The sequence below is a fragment of the Rhinolophus sinicus genome, linkage group LG04 (assembly GCF_036562045.2).
Source record: "Rhinolophus sinicus isolate RSC01 linkage group LG04, ASM3656204v1, whole genome shotgun sequence".
In the NCBI taxonomy this organism is placed as follows: domain Eukaryota; kingdom Metazoa; phylum Chordata; class Mammalia; order Chiroptera; family Rhinolophidae; genus Rhinolophus; species Rhinolophus sinicus.
Window position 1 is genome coordinate 108,822,417 of NC_133754.1, and position 22,798 is coordinate 108,845,214.

At 43.3% G+C, this 22,798-nt stretch overlaps 1 protein-coding gene across 3 annotated transcripts; it reads left to right on the forward strand.

Moving 5' to 3' along the window:
• The first annotated feature begins 2,386 nt into the window (after window positions 1-2,386).
• Window positions 2,387-19,143, forward strand: NFIL3 (nuclear factor, interleukin 3 regulated). 3 transcript variants are annotated; one of them, XM_074330192.1, is made up of 2 exons: window positions 2,387-3,307; window positions 17,286-19,143. In XM_074330192.1, exon 2 carries the CDS (start codon window positions 17,459-17,461, stop codon window positions 18,845-18,847), a length of 1,389 nt encoding a protein of 462 aa, XP_074186293.1. In that variant the 5' UTR covers window positions 2,387-3,307; window positions 17,286-17,458; the 3' UTR covers window positions 18,848-19,143. The 3 variants fall into 3 exon arrangements, with proteins under 3 accessions (XP_074186293.1, XP_019569439.2, XP_074186292.1); XM_019713880.2 differs by lacking the exon at window positions 2,387-3,307 and adding an exon at window positions 4,787-4,931; XM_074330191.1 differs by lacking the exon at window positions 2,387-3,307 and adding an exon at window positions 10,770-17,125.
• The last annotated feature ends 3,655 nt before the right edge of the window (window positions 19,144-22,798 follow it).

Sequence of the window (22,798 nt, forward strand, 5' to 3'; positions counted from 1 at the left end):
TCCAGCCTCCAACTCAATAAGCCTGGGAGTCTTTTCCTTTTTAACGATTGCTTGCCAAACTGAAGTCAGGATATTTTCCCCCAAAAAATTAAAATGTCAACTCTTTTTTGAAAAACGGGAGCTTTGGGTCCCTGTCACTGTACACACTGCAGCAATCCACGAGAGCCAGGGGGCAGCGTCTCATGTCCAGGGGACGTTTTCAGTCTCTGCCACAGTGCTCATGCAGCTAAACAGCATTCTCCTTAGGTATTCGAGTTTACAGCTGGCCTTGCCTAAGCCCCAGGGCAAAAGCCCTGGGTCCATATGTCCTCGTAGGTATTTTCAGGCTGGAAATGCTCTGCAGATGCAGGGTGGAGAAGCCACATTCTGTCATTCTGCTCTCAGGTTCTTGCTGTTATATTTGCTTAATCAGAAAGCATGTTGGGAGTAATAAGGTGAGGCAAAATGGGTTGTCTTCTGCTAGTAGTTCTCACCACAGTGCCCACCTCCTCCTCCCTTATCTACCCCCTCCCCGAGCACTGAGAGGGACTGAGAATAAGAAGTGTTGAGTTCATTCTTCAACCAGAGCCCTCTTCCTTCTCCTCTCTGGGACCTGGTCTCAGCCCAGCTCCACGGTCAGGCACATGCTGACGTCTTCCTGGATGCCTTTCCACCCCACGTAATTGGCTTCCAGTGTCATAGGTTTATGATCCATTTCCTTGTGTTGATCTGAACGTGCTTGCTTATTCTGTGCATGTTTTAGGCTATGGTATTGGACGCATTACCTCTTGGGTAGCAGGGACAGACTCTTCATTGTATTGTTTAGTGGTTTCCTTATCACCAGGAGGAGCTAAAGAGTTATTTTCTAAGCTGGTATTCACAGATATCTTTTACACTCTATCTGCTTTCCAAGGACGATGGGAATAAAAAATGATGCACAATATGATACAGGTACAATCTAGACTACCCCAAGTCATGAGAGGAGCTTCCAAAGCACAGTTTCCGGATTCAGAGAATTCCTCCACTATCACAGTCTGGGGTGACTCCAAGCATGTTGTTTACCTTTCCTGAATTTCAAGTTGTCCTGTATAAAAACCATTTACTACCGATTCTACAATGACTTTGGAAATCTATGAAATTATTCAAAATGCAGAACAATGTGGAGAAGAACATCTTGGGGGCTGAAATGCAGGCCGGCTATGGCTTTCTATGAACAGGCTGCATTTCTAACCTTGAAAAGTAACTGACTTATTGATATGGTTTTACTCTCATTTAAGAGGTTTTCAAAGCTATAATGCGCATTGTGAGGGTTTGGAAAAAAGGAAATTTATTAGTGAAAATGAGAAAGTGGATATTACAAACCAAAATAAGGATTCATGTTCACCAGGGTAGTCATCTGTTTGGGGTGAGTGTGTAATAGCAGGGATTGACTCAAAAGCTACACACAGATGTGCTTTTAGAATTTGTGAGCACATGGGGAGGTGGATTTCCAAGTCTAAGTCATCAGGGTCGTGCTGGTAGATCTGTACTTTGAGGGATGAACTGTGAACAAGCTTGTGTTCAGAACCAAGCATTGCCCTTTGGAGAACAGTTTGCAATGTAAGACTTTCCAAAAACACTACCGAAATGTGATCAACATTTTTAATCGTCACTCTTTGGGTATTTATACGAGAATGGGGAAGGGAGAAAAGAGACAAACTTAGCGGAGCAGATTTGCTTTTTATCAATGATGGATGGACACCACTGATGGCTGCTGGCGGTTCACTCGACTCCTCTTTAGTGTTTGCTCCAAATTTTTTTTTTAAAATGTATTTTTATTAAGAGGAAAAAGAAGGGGAAAGTCACGGAAGGCTTTCATCCCAGCTCCCACATAGTCCAAGCAGAGCAAGAGGTCCTTTCACACCTGCCACATTCCCTATTTGGGCAAGTCTGCGTCACTGTCAGGAATATGGCTCCCTTCACAAAAGGGCACTGCCCTTCCATCTATCCTGTAAACGCACGGTGTTCCATCTGTAAACGCCACGTGCCTGTGCAGTCTTTAGCTCGAGGACTGAAGAACCCGCCGCGAGATGCCCTTTCTCCCACTTCTTTACGTCTCTTACGTAGACCGGGAATTTGGGGGAGATGACAAACGAATACAATTCGGGGCAGAAATGACACTAACGAGCTACCAGCTCCCAGATCACCGGAAGAGACCCTGCACTGCGTCTCCACCCCCAGCAGCAACGCCAGCCAGAGCACCAGCCCCGCGCACCCCGCCGGCAGACCCGCACTCGCGGCCGGCACTCAGCGCGGCCGCGGGCAGATGGACCTCGTTTCCCAGTCCTCTTACGCAACGACTTTGCAGCCGTCATCTTCGCCCTAATTGTGCAGGGGCGGTGTTTGTGCGTCGCGCTTTCTCTCCCCGGGGAGAGGCGCCGGGGCATCGTAATCGCTGCCTAGCTCTCCCGCGGGGCTCGGACCCGCCGCCCAGCCCTCTCCCCACGCCTACCCACCGCGAGGGTTAGCAGCTCGCCAGCGTCCCCCCTTCCCCCATGGCTCCCTTCTCGCCCATCTCAAGGAAAAGGGGGTACTCCCGCGAGTGTGCGGGGAGGGGCGGGCGGAGGTCCCTGCCACGCCCGGGTGGCCGCAGCTAGCGGCCGGATACTCCGTGGGCAACAGGTAGCCGGGCCGGATGCGCGCTTGGGGAGACAAAAAGCGCCTCTGCGAAGGAGCGACGGTCGCCGGGCTCATCGAGGCGCCGCGGAGACAGGCAGCACGAAGGCTGCGACGCGGAGAGCGGGACAGTGAGGGTGGGGGTCTCGGGCCCCTCCCCAGGCTCGTCCCGGTCGACGCTGCAGCGCCAGTCGTTGCGCAATCCTGGATGGGACACGGGGTGCGGGTCCTCCCAGAGCTCACGAGGCGGTGGTGGCCACGGCCCAGGAGGGACTCCGGCTGCCGGTGGCGCCGCGGGAGGGGGAGCAGGCGAGGGCGGGGCCACAGAGAGCCCGCCTCTGTCAGCCACGGCCATTGGCGGAGGACTGGGGGCGGGTGCGGGCGCGGCGATTGGGGCTGCGGCCGCCCGTCACGGTGGGGCTGGCGGGCGGCGACGTAGCGCGGCGCTCGGAACTGACCTACTAACACACATCTCCTAGCGCGGTCACGGCGCCCGCGGACCCGGCGCGCTGCCCGACTCCAGCGCCGCGCCCTCGCCGCCGCCCCGCCGCCCGCCGCCCGCCGCCCGCCGCCCGCCGCCCGAAGCCCGGCCCCAGCCCGAGGCCGGATCCCGCTCCCGGCCCTGGTTCTGTCTCCCCTCCGCCTGGCTCGCCCGCCCGAGAGCAGGAACACGGTAAGCGCTCCGCCCACCGCCGTCCCGGCCCGGCGCCCGGCTCCCCGCCCGCTCCCGGGGCGCGCGGCCGATAGGACGCGGGACGCGGGCCGGGCTGTGCGCGGGGCCCGGCTGTGCGCGGGGCTGGCGGGCGGCGACGAGTGTGCGCGGGGCATTCGTTACATAAACTTTTGCTGTCTTGTCTGGAGGGGACTCGCCACCTTAAGGTGGCTGCTTTGATTGCAGCGCTCTCGCGCCGGCACGTAGACTGGGCTAGTTTGCGCTCCCCCCGCTGCTGTTGCATAATGTCTCCTGATTTCGGGAAAATTGATGTTTTGGTAGAGAGGAGCGCCGGGAGGCTGAGTCGAGGCTGAGCCACCTTGAGAGGGAAGGGCAACGCTCTTTCCTTTCTTGTGCTTTCTGCGGGCCTGGCGGCGGGGGAGAGGGGGATAGAGTAATGGGGAATAGTCTTGATTTTCTTGAGAAACGGTTAGTGGCGTGAATGGTGACGGCATTCGGAGAATGCCTGCGCAGCGTTTGTTTGTGTCCGGGCTGTGTGCTCAGACGTTTTCCACCCTGTTTGTCGTCAGCGTGTTATACCAGCGCTCGGGGAGGTTGTGGGTTTGTCCTTGCATATATTGCATAATCTACCCACGGTGAAAAATTGGCAAGGATTACGGGCTGATCTGGAAATGTGCTCGTACGTGTGCAATGATTTGGTACTTCTAGCGCAGCGTTGAGTGTTAGATCGTTATTTACATCTATATAGTACGTCCCAAGTACATTTTTAAACACTCCACAATATGAAAGGAAGAATTCCTCGGGTTGAATTCTGATCTCGGATACTACCCGGGTTCGCCCTTTAGGTCTTCTGAGCTATTATTTTTAAAACTGGAAGGAACCGTTGTGGCGTTTACCTCCCCACCTTCCTAATTTTAATGCATTCCATGCAGTCAGCCCTTTTCCTCACCTTATTGTCATTGCTTTTTCAGGCACGACAAGACAGATCACATAATAGTTTCCTGGAAATGTTACATTATGTAACTGCCGAATTGCTGGCAGTGAGCATAGGAAGAAGGAGCTAATTACGTGATTTTATAATCTTGTTACAAAGAAAGTAGGACAATCTCAGCCTTTAAATGTCACTGTAACAGTTTTTTTAAAGGCTATTTTAAACAGGAATGTAGACAACCGGGTAAGCATTGAGCGTGCTCATGCTGCCGAATGTGTGTCTTTTGCCCTAAATGAAATGTGCGTTCTTCTAAATTTAGCCCTATCACATTTTAACAATTGTGGCCTCGCAGTGCTATTTCTGGTGTTTTCTCTAGGGCTGTGTGCAAATACAAGTTCAAGGCCATTTGCTGTAGTTTTAACTCCGCGCCTTCGGAGACCTTTGATAAGATTGTATTTTTAGGAAGGCATTTCGCAGAGCCCGATGATTTGCTGGATGCTGACTCCCGTTTATCTTTTTAAAAGGACACCTTAGGAAAGTGCTGTTCCCTGAGAGAAAGCAGAGGATTGCCAAGTGTCATCTTCTGTTCTTGGCTTTTGTAAATAACAACAGCGAATGAAGTCACAACTGTTTATTTCACATCGTAATTTCTTTTTCTCCAGACCACATATGATTTATGGGAAACAAATGTAGGTTAGTAGATTGTATTTTTGTCTGGGTAACCTATATTCATGTGAATATAGATGAATATATAATACACCCAGGTTTTAAATTTCTACCTGGACTTTCACGTAGTGTAAGTATGTGTTAATATATGTGTATATGGTGGTGTGTATATGTCAGATTTTTCACCCTAAGATAACATTTAAATAATTAAAGTGTGGGGTTGGGGGGGCATATTATCGATTCACCACTGGAATAAATTATATGACCCCAAATTTCAGTCGCTTTCCAAGAAGCTAGTTTTGCTCCGGGCTCCCGGTGTCAGACCCCGACCTACTTTGGAGCTCTGGCTGGGAGCCCCGGGCCTGCAAAGGGCCGCGTACCGCCACCTTCCGATGGCGACCTTCAGTGGTGCGTTAGTGCTTCCCGGCGCGCCCCTCCCTCCTGCGGGCCCCTGGGATCTGGAGGGTGTGGGGGTGGTGCGAGGGGGCGTCGGGTCCGCACCCGGAAGCGCCCTGGGCGGCGCTTGGACTGGGGCTGCTCGGAGGCCTGCGCTACTCTTCGTCCCCTCCCCACATTCCTTTGTTCTGGCGCGGGGGTCCTGGCTATGAGGAGGCCCCGCTGCGCCGCCCACTCAGCGGGGGGCAGGGGGCGGGTCCCGAGGAGGCGCGGTTCGCGTGCGTTAGGGGTTTGCTAGGTCCGGGTAGGGGAGGGGAGCTGGAGGGGAACATTTGAGGAGGGAAGTGGAGCTGGGGAGGTGGGGAAGGGAGCAGGAGAGAAGGGAGGGACCCCGGGCGAGGCCGAGCGGAGAGGGCAGCTCCAGCGGCCTGCCTCTTCTCTGCGCGGGGAGCCTCGAGCACCGCATATACCTTTGTTCCAGGAGGCTTCATTGTATTTCCGAGCCGAGCGCTTCTGGATTCGTGAAATGAAAAAGACCTCAGAAAACCTCCAAATGCCAGCAGACCACAGAAATAAGGGGGCGGGGGGAGTGAGGGCGTTCCAGCCTTGATGGTGGAAAGGAGGGCCCAGCTTGAGTGGCTAGTTAAGCCAATGCATTTTTTTAACCCTAAGTTTATGTGGTCAAAGGCTAGAGTAGAGAGAGCTCGAATCCCCTGAGTTCAAAATAAAACAAAAATCAAAACGCCCACGCGGACGCTGCGGTCCTATAGTAAGAGTACAGTTCTTTCATCCGGGCACAGACAAGTCTGAGATTGCTCCTGCAAGTATTCGCAGTGAGGTCGGCGGCATCACGGATGTTCTCTCAAAGAGCAAAGAGCGGCAGTGCAGTCAGCTTTGATGAAAGTTGGCTTCTATGGGATCATATCCTACACCTGTCCCTTAGAGTTTGTCTCTTGGATTTCAGGCCACTGTCAGTGTTTAGGGAACCTTTGGTCTAGTCTAAGAGCACAGGCTCTGGGCCGGGAGGAGCTAGGTCCCAGGCCCAGCCTGCTATCTTGGGTACTGCCCTGATTTCCATGGGCCTCCAGGGTAAGCTGAGGAAATAAAACCTGTGGAGCTGGGCAGTTGTGAGGAGCACAGTACATGCTTCCTGTATAATTGACCAGGAACCAAATGTTTTTAAACAAAGATACTCACCTTCGTTTTACTCTGCTCAAATCTCTGTGCAGTAATAGTAAGGATTGAAGTTTGTATTAAGCCTATAATTAAAGATCCTTTTTGAGACACTTTTTGCTTGTCCTAATGATTAACTTTTTTCTCAAAACCTTTTGCCATTGTAATGTTCAATAGTAATTAAGTTTGAAGGGACTTCTTGACAGGATTGGAGTGTCTCAAACTTTCCAAGACTTTGGGTTAATGTTTTGGGGAACTGTTTGAAGGAACAGAGAGATACCTTGATGGTGGCAAGAATAATGTAAAAAGTGCCAAACAGATGTGCTTTTTCCAGTTGACCTCTCTGTGACAGTTTTCCTTGGCCTGGATAACCTCTGCATCTAAAATGCAGTGGTCTGAGATTTGAGGGAGTGTGTATAGCTCATAAGGGTGAAATTGCTGATGTTTGTTGCCTTTGTCTAATACAGAAGAAAGTTTCAGTTGGTTTACCATATACTTGTGACATAGGGCAAGTGCTTCACTAAGAATCAGGACAGGCTACAAAGGCTTAGAACTAATCATCTTCATCATTGCCTTGGACTGCTCACTCCTCAGAAATGAGATTAAGAGCTCATATTGACTAAACACTTAAGCGGCGTGTGTCAGGAACTGTGTTGAGTGTTGTTATCATCCCCATTTTATAGGTCAGGGAGTGGAGGCACAGAGAAATTGACTAGTAGCCTGAACACAGGAAAGGGGGGGCATGCTGGTAACACCCCCCCTTCTGTCTCTCTTCCTTCCCTGAATGTGAGTGCCAGCTCACTGTAATTTTTGAAGCAATTTCCTTTTCTGTGTTAAAGGCTTATCTTTGCAATGTGCATTTATAACATGACTGTGATGCAACAACCTGCAAGTTAAAACCCTTTGTTAGAGCCCTTTCCCGGGTTGAGCAATGTGCCTGACTCACCAGCTGAGTGGATATTTCTAGTTGACCTTGCTGGGGTCCATAGAGTCAGTTCTGAGACGTGACTGTGATTGCAGCAGGGAGTGGAAAAGGTGCAGTCATATTGCGTAGCCTTTATTTTTACCCGAGTTAAAATCGCACATACTTCATTATTTCCATTGTAATCCAGATGGCATCGATGCTGTTAAAAGTTGTTTATTTTTAATTTGTATAGAGAAATGAGAACACACTTGGGATTCAATTCAAAATGTGACAGAAACAATGTAATTGAAGTTTTCCTTAATATTCATCTCTTGTTTTTGTAAGGTAGGCCTGTATTTCACAGGGTTAACACATTGTTTGATATCCTGTTATTTTTCTAAATTATACTCGAGTTGATTTTTATCCAAATCGGACTCATATGAGAATGTTGAAAGACGTTGACCTTTGATCACAGACATTACATAAGAGTTTTTCAGTTTCAAAATGAATTTGTATTACCACCACTCCCAATTATCTCTCAAATTTCTTTGCAGATAACTTTCCTGTAGTTAAAAAAAAGTACTGTTTCTCATATGGTTTTAATTAGAGAGCATAAGCTTGTTTTTACAAGAAAGTTTAGTAGGGATTTACTAGATGCTTTTCCTAGCAATTTTTGCGGTTTCATTGGAATCAGAATGATGTTTATAAACCTTTTAGTTATCAGAACATGGTGTCTTTTATTAATTAACTTTCCAGGGATCTTAAACTACAGTTAAGTAGCCTTCCAATAAACACTAAAAATAAACATTTTAAAAAACCTATCCTGTTCCTAAGGCATGTAGTAAAGCAAATGGCATTTGTAGTCATCTGCTCACTGGGAAAGAAAGTGAAATTAAAAAGAAGCAATCAAAAAGTTAAGCTGAAGAGAATTGGAATGATCCTTCAGTATAATTACAAACATTCTAGAACTTTCCCTACTGTACCCTGCCCCCACCTACTCCCTGCACCCACACCATTTTTGCCATCGTTACTGCTGTTGGCTGACTCTGGTATCACTTACCCATGGCAAAATTTCCTGTAACTGAGTTACTTTGTGATTGTTAGTGTCCCTTAAGAGTTCAGCTTAGAGTTGGCTAGACTGATAAATTATCTTTCTGAAAGTTTCAAGAAAACTAATGATCCCTATCCCCGTTTTGAAGAGACTGCAGATTTTACAAAATGTACTGCTATTCCATTCCCCCACCCCTTTAGTGAGGGTGGTTCTGTCTTGAATTCTCAAACCTTGCACTTGTGTTAGCATCAGTACCCAGTCTTCAGAGTATTTTCATCGGGTGCTAGGGTACAAATACTGGCTCTTTTCTTAAAGAATGTCGAGTTATACTATTTTGTTTCAATTCCTTAAGTTATTTCACTGCTATAATAAAATGCAATGTTGTCATTTATTAAGTTTAAATCTAATTTTCAAGTAGCTCTTTGTGGAGGGTGAGGAGCAAGAAACTTGAAATATTTTCATTCATCACAAACTTGATCAGGTTTTGACCCATTTATTTAGGATGCACCCAAATAGAAAAAGTAGGTCAATTTGTTGCTATGATAGGATAGACTTTGACAAAGTGGGAGAGCGTCTGTTTATGTCTGTGTTCATCTCTCCATCAAGCACACATTTCTCTCTGGCTTTAAAGTCTGTGTTACTAGAGACAATTATATTTTCAATGGGAGGCACTTCATTGGCACATGGAAAGGTTTAACATAGTGTTTGTTTGTTTGTTAAATTTAAAAAGCCTTTATTTTTTTCAGACTGATAAGAAAATCCTTTCTTGGAATTTCAGTGTTTCCTGAGGTTTTATCATTCCATTCTATCCTTCATTGTATCTGTTTATTCATTTTTCTATTTTATCTATGCTTTTAAATACTGGCTTTCATTTTTATCCATAAAAAAAAGTAAAGCATTTTATTGGAACAATCATATCGTGGATTTTACCCATAGGAAGAAAATGTAGGTTGACATTTTGCTAGTATTAATAGTTTAGAGAGTTGTGAATTGATTAACTTTTTTTTTTCCTCACTAAAATGGCACTTATCTCAAAAACAAGAAACTGCCTGCTTAGTGGAGATGGCTTACAGTTTCACATAAAAGAATTTTTTTCTTTAATGGTATCTATACTATATACCTCTGAGGGAATAGACAGCATATTCAAGAGAGCAGGGGAAAATGAGATAGTTCTATAAAAATGTTTCCATATCATTGAGCACATGAAATAGTATTTCATCTTTTATTGACAGAATTTTAAAATCAAAATAATATAAAAGAAGCAATTTAGAATAAGATTTCTTCTTTAAAGAGATAATAAAATTTTCCCATAGTAGATTTTAACATCTAAACTATTGGTAAGATTTTAGATACTTGAAAGAAAATGTTTCTTCTTTTCTTGTCTTGTAAAGAGTTTGAATTGTCAACCATTATTTCTCTGACAGATGTGTTGCAGGCCAAGGAAGATACAGGTCTGTGATTCACTGTAAACATAAATAATGAGGTCACTCACTCCTGGAGGAGAAATTTGGTCTAGAATTTATGTTGTAAAGTTTTATTCTTTTAGAGAATTTTCTAAACCAAATTTTAATCTTAATTAAAAATAATATTGAAGTCATCTGACTTATTTGACTTTAAAACTCCAGGCTTATGAAAGATAACTGCTGCCTATAGAGATAGTGTGATGCACTATGAAAAAGCATTAACTAGTGACAGCACGCCCGAATTGGGTGTGGGAAAACATGTCCATTGGAATGTAATGACTCTTGCTCTTAAATTTGTGTTTTTAAGAAGCAGCCGTATTATCTAATGTGCAATGAAGCTGATCATGCTGCATGCACCAACCTCATAGAATTGGCATTTAGTGTCAATCACTCACCAAAAAGGAAACTGAAGTGGTGACTGATAAAGCAGTGTCAGTGGTGACCTGAATACATGAGGCAGGGGTGAAGTGATTGTTACATTAATCATAAGGGGGAAACTTTGGAATTTGAAATAAAGTCATTAGTTGAATATAAACTCTGGTGTTTTTAGGAGGCATTGTAAACTGCCTTTGTGTTCGTCCTAATTTAAGTTCATTGCTGAGAGACTTACATAGGTTCTAGGGCCCATCTCTGCCCTCAACTGCTATGTGATGAGAATGTCACTCAGTCTTTCTGTTTTAGCTCTCCACCCCACCGCTATGTTGAAAATGGATACATTTCTGGTTTTGTTTTGTTTTTTTAAAAATCACAGGTGACGATGTCCATAGCTGTGGTTTTTCTTTTCCTGTATTTATTTTAGCATAAATAAGATTGCCAGGAGATGAAAATTTCAGCAGAGATATGAAAATTTAGAATATTTTCTCAATTCATTAAATACTCTCAAGAATATAAAACAACTCTGAGGAAGCTGGAGAAAAGTTCCAGGTGATACTTTGTTGTCTTAAAGAAGTTCTGACAGTAGTGTCTTACTGTCTTCAGAGTAACTTAGCAAATGGGTATATGTTACTCAGAAATAACAATACAGAATTGGAGCTGTATATAAATGAGATGCATTGTAGGAATATACACCAGAAAAACTTCTGCAAATTATAGGAATTGGATTGGAGTAAGCATTGGGCTGGAGTCTTAGCTCTGCCATATAACTACCTGTGTGATACTGGGCAAGTTGCTTAACTTCCCTAAGCCTTATTTTCCACATCTGAAAATGGTTATTGTGACCGTATCGAAATGACAGGCTCACAGTGCCTGTTGCATAGTAAGTTTTCAGTAAATGGCACCTATTACAATTGTTTTTTGTTTTATCACCACACCAAGAAAAAAGCAGTTCAGCTAGAAACAATGTGGTATGTGCGCCAGGCCCCCGACTGGCGTCACTCCTTGCACACCCCTTGCTTCCCACTGTCTTGAGTCTCTCTCCCACCAAAGACTAGGAGTCCCTTGATTCTTCGGAGTTTGGTTTTTCCTTCTGTCGTATTGTGCCCCCAGGCTGGGTCAGTGCTGGATACACAGCAGATGCTCCATATGTGTTGAAGAAATCAATTAATGAATAAGAGAAGCTCTCTGTTAATAAGTAAAACATCATTTTTAGAATTTACAAAATAATATTAAAAGAAAGTATCACCAAAGTATTTTGGTTACAAAACTCTTACATAAGTACGGGAGACGAGTGACTGTCAGTCAAATAAATATTGAGTAGCTGATATGTTCAGTTTGTTGCTACGATACAAATATATATTAATTTATGCCCTGAAGTACAGCAGGTCCTCCAGTAACATTTCATTCAACGTGATTTTGTTATAACATTGATGAGATGCTGTAGAAAATTTTGTTCATATCAGTTAGCCAGTGATAAAGTTGGTTTAGTTAGATGTCATTTCACATAAAGTTATAGAACCTATCGAGGACATTAAGTAAGGACTTACTATACTTTGCAGTACAGTTGATGTACAGAACAAACATGTAAGAAGGTACACAGTGTATAGAATCATCACCTCTCTCTACCTTGTCTCATGCTGCTGATAAACTATTTTCAGCATTGCAAGATTATTTGATAAATAGTGTAGAAAATATCTTAAGGTAGTATGTGGTGATTTGGTAATGAAGTCATAGCAGCAATTAATTTGTGCAGATGAGGGAGGAATCCCAGATTCTAGTACATGTAGTAAAATTCAAATAGGAAGGAGATGAAAAAGAAATGAGGTTTTCTGCAGGTTTAAATGTACCAACAAAGTTGTGGAGATGCTAAAGTGGACATCAGTACTTAGACACTTAGAAGAAAGGGGTTAAAAGATTTTAAGACAAGTGGGGTACTTTCAGTAAATGGAAGTAGGATTGTGTTCTCTATGCCTTGGCAAGGACTTGAAGGGGAAGGACTTAACTGAATTAGGGAATACAGATCCTTAACAGGAGGAAAGAATCAATTCCGTATAGAGGAAAAACGGGGTTTTGTGTCAGAAGATGAAACCTAAGTGGAAATATAGAAAGTAGTGCTGTTTTACTAAGTGGTAAACATTACCTTTTTATACCATCACTGCCTGCTGTGGTAGACTCTTTGCCTTCATTTGCAATTAAATTGGATTATCAAAAATAAACAGAAACTAGGTGTTAATAATCACAAGTTTCGCTAAGTCACAACTTACGTTTCTGTGTTGACTCAGACAGAAACATGACATTAAACCTTATTCTTTATGATCTTGAAATTATTACATCATTCCTTCTGGAAAAGACACAGGAAGGTGGCAGGCTTTTCCAGCTAATAAAATTAAACTTCATTTCGGACACATCCAGTCAAGATGGCGCAGTAGGTAAACACTGCTTACCTCCTCTCATGACAGCATCAAAATTACAACTAAATTACAGAACAACCATCGAGAGTCACCTGAAGTCTAGCCTCACAGAAGTGCTACAATTAAGGATATACAGAAGAAGCCATAATAAGACTGGTAGGATGGACAGAGATGTGGAACGGGCTGGCCCCACACCTGTGTGTGACCGTTAAAAATTGGGAGGGATAGCTCAGCTGCAGAGGTACCCTCAGAGGAGCAAGAGGTCCCAGCCCCACACCAGGCTCCCCAACCCAGGGTTCCAGTGCTGGGGAAAGTAGTCCCCACAACTGCTGGCTGTGAAAAGCAGTGGCTGAATGAGACAGAGGGCAGTTGCAGTCCCAGGCTCGCCTCTTAAAGGGCCAGCACATGGATTTACTCACTGACGGACTCACGTGCTTTGAGCTCCAGCAATGGGACAACAGCTCGAAAAGTACCAGGGACATACAGTGAGGAACCGAATTGTCTGGCTTCAGGACAAGGGATAGAGAGGCAGCTTTCTCTCAGACAGAAGTGCTGGCAGAATCCATTGTTCCTTTGTTGAGCACTGCCTTCACCCAGTGTGCAGATGCAGGGGCCCGCCATATCTGAGTCTCCATCAACCTGGCTAACACCGTTCACCCTGCCCTGGTGATTCCCTGAGACCCTGCCCAACCCAATTTGTGAACCCATCCAAGCCACTTCCAGTAGCTTTTCCATACAAACGGCCTATCTGAGTTCATGCGTGGAGTTCCCTAAAATCTCTCAAAGGTTCACAAACCTCAAATAAGCAGCATCTGACCTCAACATGCCCCATACCTCCTGCTGAGCAGCCTCAGCCTGGCATTAGCAGCAGCCGGTCTTGGATCACGGTTTTGCCTTTCCCAGAATCTGTAGGCCCAGTGCAGGTAGGTGGCTGCCATCTGTGGATTGCTTTGTGGTCTGAGCAAGACACAAACTGCAGCTGAACTTGGCCTGTGGTGGAACCCCTCCCAGGAGTCCCCAGGGTGGCATGCCTGGTAGCCAGCATGGGACCAAGCCAGAGCACCATTCAACTGCCTCCATGGGCAACAAACCCAAAGGGTAGGCCGGGCAGTCACCAGAGCCCTGTTAAAGCAAATCCTGCTCCATAGGGTCAGCCCCTGCACAGCTGCTCCTCCACTGTAGTCATGGCCAATCCTCAAAACCAATCAGCCTGAGGGTCAGCCCCTCCCATTGATGTGCAATTTTTAACCAAGGCTCAACTACAACAGGAGGGGGACACACAACCCACACAAGAGACACACCTGGAGCACATGGATCTCATGACCAGGAAGACTGCACCACTGAGCCCCACAGCACACCTACTACATAAGGCCACTCTACTAAGACCAGGAGACAGAGCAGCTCTACCTAATACATAGAAACAAACACAGGGAGGCAGCCAAAATGGGGAGACAGAAACAGGTCCCAAATGAAAGAACAGAACAAAGCTCCAGAAAAAGAACTAAGTGAAACAGAGATAAGCAATCAGACGCAGAGTTCCAAACACTGGTTATAAGAATGCTCAATGATCTCAGGGAGAACTTCAACAAAGAGATAGGAAACACAAAAATGGAGATAGAAAACATTACGAAAAAAAAAGAAGAATCAGAAATTAAGAATACAATAACAGAAATGGAGAATACATTACAGGGAATCAACAGTAGATTAGATGAAGCATAGGATCGAATCAAGGATTTAGAAGACAAGGTAGCATAAAACAATCAGAATAGCAAAAGAAAAGAATCCAAAAAATTGAGGAGAGCTTAAGGGGCCTCTGGGACAACCTCAAGCGTGCCGACATTCACTTTATAGGGGTACCAGAAGGTGAAGAGAGAGAGCAAGGAATCGAAAACCTATTTGAAGAAATAATGATGGAAAACTTTCCTAACCTGGTGAAGGAAAGAGATATACAAGCCCAGAAAGTGCAGAGAGTCCCAAACAAGATGAATCCAAAGGCCCACACCAAGATACATAATTAAAATGGCAAAAGTTAAATGCAAACGGAGTCCTAAAAGAAGGAAGAAAAGGCAAGCTAGTTACTTACAAGGGAGCTCCCATAAGATTGTCAGCTGATTTCTCAACAGAAACTTTGCAGGCCAGAAGGGATTAGCAGGAAATACTCAAAGTGATGAAAAGCAAGGACCTACAACAGAAATTACTCTATCCAGCAAAGCTATCATAAAGAGCTTCCCAGACAAGAAAAAGCTAAAAGAGTTCCTCACCACCAAACTAGTATTACAAAGAATCTTAGAGGGACTTCTTTAAGACAGACAGACAGACAGACAGACAGACAGAATAACAAAATGGCAATAACTACGTGTCTATCAACAATTACTTTAAATGTAAGCTGATTAAATGCTCATTGAAAAGATAGGGTAAGAAAACAAGAACCTTACATACGCTGCCTACAAAAGATTCACTTCAAATCGAAAGACACACACAGACTGAAAGTAAAGGGATGCAAAAAGATATTTCATGAAAATTGAAACAAAAAAGCCGGGGTAGTAATACTTATACCAGAGAAAATAGACTTTAGAACTAAGGCTATAACAAGAGACAAAGATGGACCCAGTAATTTCACTTCTGAATATTTATCTAAAGAAACACAGACCACTACTTCAAAGAGACATGTGCATCCATATGTCCATTGCAGCATTATTTACAATGGCCAAGATGTAGAGACAGCCAGGATGTCAATCAGTCGATGAATGGATAAAGAGGAGGTGGTACATATATACAATAGAATATTACTCAGCCCTAAGAAAGAATGAAATCTTGCCATCTCTAGCGACATGGATGGACCTAGAGGGTATTGTGCTGAATGCACAGTTAAGTTAGACTGAAAAAGACAAATGCCATATGATTTCACTTATATGTGGAATCTGAAGAACAAAATAAATAAACAAAATAGAAAGAAACGCAAAAGATAACAGAACATTTTGATGGTTTCCAGCTTGGAGGGGGGTTGAGACAGTGGGTGAAAAAGGAAAGAGATCAAGAAGTACAAATTGGTAGTTACAAAATAATCATGAGGATGTAAAATAATAGCACAGGGAATACAGTCAGTGATATTATTACAACTATATATGGTGTCAAATGGGTACTAGGTTTATAGGGGTGATCACTTCATAAGGTATATAAATGTCTAGTCACTATGTTGTACACCTGAAACTAGTCTAATATTGTATGTCAATGATAATTGAAAAATAAAACAATTAAAAACAAAAATAAACACTTCATTTCATTAGTCATTATAAAACTGTGCATGAAAAAGAGTGACATTAAACGAAACCATGACATCTTTTCGATGTAGCAGGATAGATATGCCATATGCAGATAGTGCTGAATGAATGTCTGTCTTATCACATGTCCTTTATGAGAGTATTACCTTCTGGAAAAGGAGTCGGAGAAATCCCATCTAGAAACACAGATCCAAAACACCACCACAAAAAAATTGTTTTGGAATGTAATATGGGTTTATTATTTCATGGCAAGTCAAATTCAGATTATAAATATTTCATCCGTGTAAGAGGAAGCTTGTTGATGGTTCTATTTTTGAGTTCTATATCTTGTTTGAAACTAATTAGTAAAATGGAGATTAATTCTTTCCAAAATTACATTCTCTCTGTTTAAAATAACTTTGTTTTAAGAATGCACTGTATTTAAAAAAAGTTGAATAGTCAGTTTTATTTTAGTCCAAAGCTACTATATAAATGAGATCTATTTTGACAGAACTTTCAAGACCAAAAAAGGATCTTTGGACGCTTCACTCTTAAGAAAATGTTTGATAAATCAATTTGAAGGAACCAGAAAAAAGAATGTTTCTAACCTCATAGAATATGTGTCAGAAGAGATGTATTTATTGAGAAGAGTCCTTTACGTTCAGGTGTGCTGTCACCTGGTGGAATGAGCTGGATGTAAGCCCACCAGGCAGTCAGGGATGTGAGGGACAGGTTGTGTCCACATACGAGTCAGATTAAAACAGCTACAACTCAGTTGTTTGTGTGGCTTTTATTTTAGTTCTTGTGGAAATAAAAATTGAGCTCCATTTATATTTCATTCCATATAATTGCAGATTTTGTTTATTGATAGTGAAGGATTTTTTTTGGAAAAGTTCCTCTTAAGAGTTGAGCTTGTTTGTTTCTCTGTGATACAAATGTTGAATTTTTCAGAAGCACCCTCATATTCAAGTACTATTTTAAAACTTACCAACCAGAGGTGATCTGTCATTTCCTTCCTGTAATGCACCATCCCGCACGCCCCACCCCATTATTTCTTTTCCTGTAACAGCCTTCCTCTGTTTCTCCCTGGGGCAGGTGGTGTTGGTGTTTCTCTCACTCTCCTGGATCACATATTAATTACTCTGCCAATAGGTCTCACTGGGGATTTGTCCTTTACAACTTTACAGTGTAAGTGTTTGGGCGCTTATTTCATTTTCAAGATTCCAAGCTCTGAGGAAAAATCGTGTCTTGTTCAGACCTGTATACCCTAAATGCTTAGCATAGTTCCGGTACATCATTGGCAATAAATATTTACCAAATGGATAACTGTTTCTTTCATCTCTTGCAGGTTACCTAGAAGACCCCTACTCCATTCAGTAGGGGCTGGAAAGATTTATCCTGGACAGTGGAACAAAAGGAAGAATATTGATGGATTTTAAACCACAGTTTTTAAAGCATTTGAGAATCCTGGGAAAATAATTTGTTCTCCTGCACCATATAGCTAGGCGCAGGCTGTTTCTGATGCAGCTGAGAAAAATGCAGACCATCAAGAAGGAGCAGGCATCTCTTGATCCCGGGAGCAGTGTGGACAAGATGATGGTGCTTAATTCTGCTTTAACTGAAGTCTCTGAAGACTTGGCGACAGGAGAAGAGCTTCTTCTAAGTGAAGGAAGTGTGGGGAAAAACAAATCTTCAGCATGCCGCAGGAAACGAGAATTCATTCCTGATGAGAAGAAAGATGCCATGTATTGGGAAAAAAGGCGGAAAAATAACGAAGCTGCCAAGAGATCGCGGGAGAAGCGTCGACTAAATGACCTGGTTTTAGAGAACAAACTAATTGCACTGGGAGAAGAAAATGCCACTTTAAAAGCTGAACTGCTTTCCCTAAAATTAAAGTTTGGTTTAATTAGCTCTACAGCATATGCCCAAGAGATCCAGAAACTCAGTAATTCTACAGCTGTGTACTTTCAAGACTACCAGAGTTCCAAATCGAGCGTGAGCTCCTTTGTGGATGAGCACGAGCCGACAGTGGTGACCAGCAGCTGCATTTCTGTCATTAAGCATTCTCCGCAGAGCTCACTATCTGATGTTTCAGAAGTGTCTTCACTAGAACATTCTCAGGAAGGCCCTGGGCAGAATGGCTGCAGAAGTCCCGACAGGAAGTTCCAAGTCATCAAGCAGGAGCCAGTGGAACTGGAGAGCTACGCAAGAGAGCCGAGAGAGGACCGCGGCAGCTACCGAGCGTCCGTGTATCAGAACTATGTGGGAAACGCTTTTCCTGGCTACTCACACTCCCCACCTCTCCTGCAGGTCAACCGTTCCTCCAGTAACTCCCCGAGAACGTCAGAAACCGATGATGGTACGGTAGGAAAGTCATCCGATGGGGAAGATGAGCAGCAGGTTCCCAAGGGCCCAATCCACTCTCCCGTGGAACTTCAGCATGTACATGCCACAGTGGTTAAAGTTCCAGAAGTGAATTCCTCTGCTTTGCCACACAAGCTCCGGATTAAAGCCAAAGCCATGCAGATAAAAGTAGAGGCATTCGATAATGAATTTGATGCCACACAAAAACTTTCTTCGCCTGTTGACATGACAGCTAAGAGACATTTCGAACTCGAGAAGCATAGTGCCCCAAATATGGTACATTCTTCTCTCACTCCTTTTTCAGTGCAAGTGACTAACATCCAAGATTGGTCTCTCAGATCAGAACACTGGCATCAAAAAGAACTTAATGGCAAAACTCAGAATAGTTTCAAAACTGGAGTTGTTGAAATGAAAGACAATGGCTACAAAGTTTCTGACCCAGAGAATTTGTTTTTGAAGCAAGGGATAGCAAACTTATCTGCAGAGGTGGTCTCACTTAAGAGACTTATAGCCACACACCAAATCTCTGCTTCGGACTCTGGATAAATTACTACTGACAAGCTCTGGGCATTTAGAGATGTCATTTGCAATAGATGAGTACGTTTTGTATTAGGCTAAATTTTCACTGGACCTGTGATGTCATTTCACTGTAATGTTCACATGTCTGTCAGGTGTCTTTTTGTGCACAAATTATTATGAAAATTAGATTGTGTTATCACTCTGCCTTGTGTATAGTCATAGTCCATGCAAAGGTTGTGTATATATTGAACATTATTTTTGTTGTTCTATTATAAAGTGTGTAAGTTACCAGTTTAAATAAAAGATTGGTGACAAACACAAAATTTCTGCCCCATTGTGTTTGATTTTAGGGTAAAAAAAAAGCAATTTAAGTTACAAAAATAGATGTTAAGCTAGTCTGCATTTTACTTATTTAGGGGAGTTTTCTCCCCTGAGTAAGGGAAAACCTAAGGGTGAGTTCAGCAAATAATTTCTGTTTCTTCTAGTTTGGCCCAGGCTATATAATACATTTGAAAACCTACCAAAGAGAAGGAAAAAAATAATGAATTTTCTTATGTTTGAGGCTAATTTGTTCCCCATTATCTGTTTTTCTTTAGCGTTAAGTTTCTCTATAACTTTTTTTTTTTTTTAAATAGAAAACTCCAAGTTGGCATCAGCCTGCCTTTAGTCATCTCTCTTTTTAAGTATGACACATGGATGTGGATAGTTGAGTCACTGACCCACTTCATTAATTAGAGTTTCTTTTAAAAGAGTGGATAAAGTCTAAGGATGAAGTCATTTTTATGTTATTAAAAATCTTAACAGTTCTAGAGTATAACCATCTAGGGAATTAAGCTAATGAAATTCTGTTTTTATTTAGTTTCCAAAATTTCAAAGAACACATCAATTATCACATTCCAGCATACATAATCTGAGTGTATATAATGACTTGGTTTCTCTTTTATAATTTGTTAATGATGAATATAAATAACAGCTCTAGTTTGGAACTCTTTATAATACACAAATCCAGAGGAAAGCATCATTTTAAGTAAATTGATAAGGCCATTATGAAGATTTGCCCGGATCCTCCACTGATCCCTCAAAGGCTGTCAAACACAGACTAAGCAGACTTCATCAGAAGCAGCTGGCATCCCCGTGGGGCTGTTGGTCAGGCACAGCTTTGTCCACAGCTACTCTCCTCACCAGAGTCCTCTTCCCAATCATCTCTTTCCACACTGACCTCTTTTCTAGAAGTGGGTGAAGGGACTTGAGATGTCATAGAACACATGCAGAGTGACTTAACCCTCTCACTCTGTTACCTTTAGCTCACGGTAGAGCCTGATTGTAACATTTCATTTTAGGGGTCTGCAGGCTTTGGACTGCTCAATTTGAGTGAAAGCCTGATTTTTGATATGTTAAACTTCTTGCACTTTTATATGTTTAAAACATGGTCCTTTGAATGAAAGGCTATGCCAGTTACACACACACATGCCATCCACTTTGGGCACAGAAGCCAGTTTTCTCTCTGAAACTCCTGGCTCTTAGAGAAATGTGTTGCCCGTCTTGGCCTGGGCCTTCTCTCTTCAGTGTTTTATTAGACTGGGTGAGGCCCAGAGGCAAACCCAGCTCGTTTGCCAATGTTACAAAGCACAGGGGGACTAAAATATTGGATGACAGTCAGGATCCAAAAGTGTTTGACAGCCTAGAATGGCTGGAATGACTCTAACATTAATTATAATAGGGATACAACGTAAAGTCAGGTTCCAATGTTGAATGAAAAAAAAAGTTAAAGGCTGTCAAAGTTCACAACTGGGGGAAAAAAAGATAATAAAATAAAATAACTACATATGGAGGGGGAAAAAGCTTTAGCTCCCTGCAGCTTACCATGAGTCAACTCCCAGTAGAATGTTGGTTGTAGCAGCACAAGATGTTCCAACGCAAGGATGACGGTCCTTTTACAGCAGGCACACCCTTGCTGAGAGGTACAGTAGCCAACATGCAGAGGCACCCAGTAGAGTGGGAGATTTCACAGCTTGAAATACCATGTTTCCCCGAAAATAAGACCTAGCTGGACAATCAGCTCTAGTGTGTCTTTTGGAGCAAAAATTAATATAAGACCGGGTCTTATTTTACTATAAGACCCAGTCTTATATAAGACCGGATCTTATATAATGTAATATAAGCCTGGTATAATATAACATAATATAATATAATACCGGGTCTTATATTAATTTTTGCTCCAAAAGACGCATTAGAGCTGATTGTCAGGCTAGGTCTTATTTTCGGGGAAACAAGGTAGGAGAACATACTAAGGTAAGTTGATAAACTGTAAGGGAGAATGAGAACAAGTGGACAACACAGCAAGAGAGGTAAATCTTGAGTAATTTCCAAGAAGAACTGCATCCATCAGCAGCGCAAGAGCCAAGTGGACAACCTGAGACACCTTCCAGATTAATTGCTAATAGTAGCTATTGTGGTGAATAGATCACATGGGATGCCCTTTTCCTTAATCATTGCTTCATGATTTCAAGGATCAAAGATGTTGTGGCTCTCCTTAAAAATAAAAGGATGACATAAACTAGCAATCCTCACATTAAGAACCAGAGAAAACGTGCTCGCTTCGGCAGCACATATACTAAAAAAAAAAGAACCAGAGAAATAAAAAGTCAAATTACACCGTGATACTAGTTTCATGATGTGAACTGAGGAATGCTATTGCCTCTCTCTTTCACTCACAAAGTTCTAAAAGATGATGTAAAATGTATTTAAAGCCAAATAAATGTACAACTATCCAAAACGTAAGAAACAGAAGACTCAGCACCAGGAGTCCTAAGAATTCCTGGAAGATGGCTGTCAGGTGGGCCTCAACAGGGAGGAAGCTGCGGCCAGCAGAACACAGACACCCCCTGAGGTCCACCCACCACTGGACACCAGGACGGGGAGGGGAGCTGGGTGGTCAGCAGTGGGCTCATTGGGACATTGCAGCTGAAACAGTGCATTTCCGTCCACCTGCCCAGCACAGGTGAGCGGGAGCAGCATGTGGTGGTTGGGCTCAGAGCAGGGCCTGCCCCTCAGCCCAGTCCCGTGGGATGTAGGCACAGTGTCCCCAGGCCGCCCACCCAGCAACACGGCACTCCTGTGTCCCTCCTGTCTCTTTTATGCCCATTTCATAAAGGACAATGTTGAGACTGAGAGGTTAGCTTGCCAAAGCTCTCACTGCAGCCAGAGGGAACAGGACAAGGAATGCCAGCAGGCAAAGTGTGGCCTGGCACCTTAGTCCTTTCCCTGACACAATCTGGGAAATGAGACTGGAGAGTCTATTCTGCAGGAGAAAAGTGGGGGCAATAAAGTGTCTATGTTGTAAGTGGCTTTTCTCTGTCAATTAGTGTAACTGCTATCTGAGCATCTACTGTTCTATTGCCCAATAGTTGTGTAATAACTCCACTTTTTATCTTCAAGGAACAAATACTCCCAAATGAAAACAGGCAACATCTCTACAGACCTTCCAGTTCACATGGATCTCAAACATACTCCCTCTTCTAAAGTCTAATGCCCCACAAATGGGCTCTGTTAAACTGGTAGCTGGCTCAACTCATTTTTGAACACTAGACATTATCACTTAAGAATTAGAATCATTGGTGGTGCCTGCTTGGTTTTAGGGTTTTTGTGTGCTTGGGGCAGGGGGTTAAGGCTTGTTTGGGGAGTACAACTACTGGAATGATTTGTACAGTGCCCCACAAGGTATGTGCACCAGGAAAATTTAAATGAGAAAAATTTATGGAACATTGTGGGAAACTCAAGATACCAGTGAGGATAGAGAATTAAAAGAAAATTCAGAATTATGCACTGCAGTCTAATTAGAAACGTGAACTAAGATATCTTCCCGGAAAGCCACATAAAATACGACAGGTTTAAAGACTGGGAGGTTTTTCCACAGAGTTGGTAGCTGAGACCGATTCTAAAGGACATAAGGAGAAAAGTGATTCAAGAACTAATGGA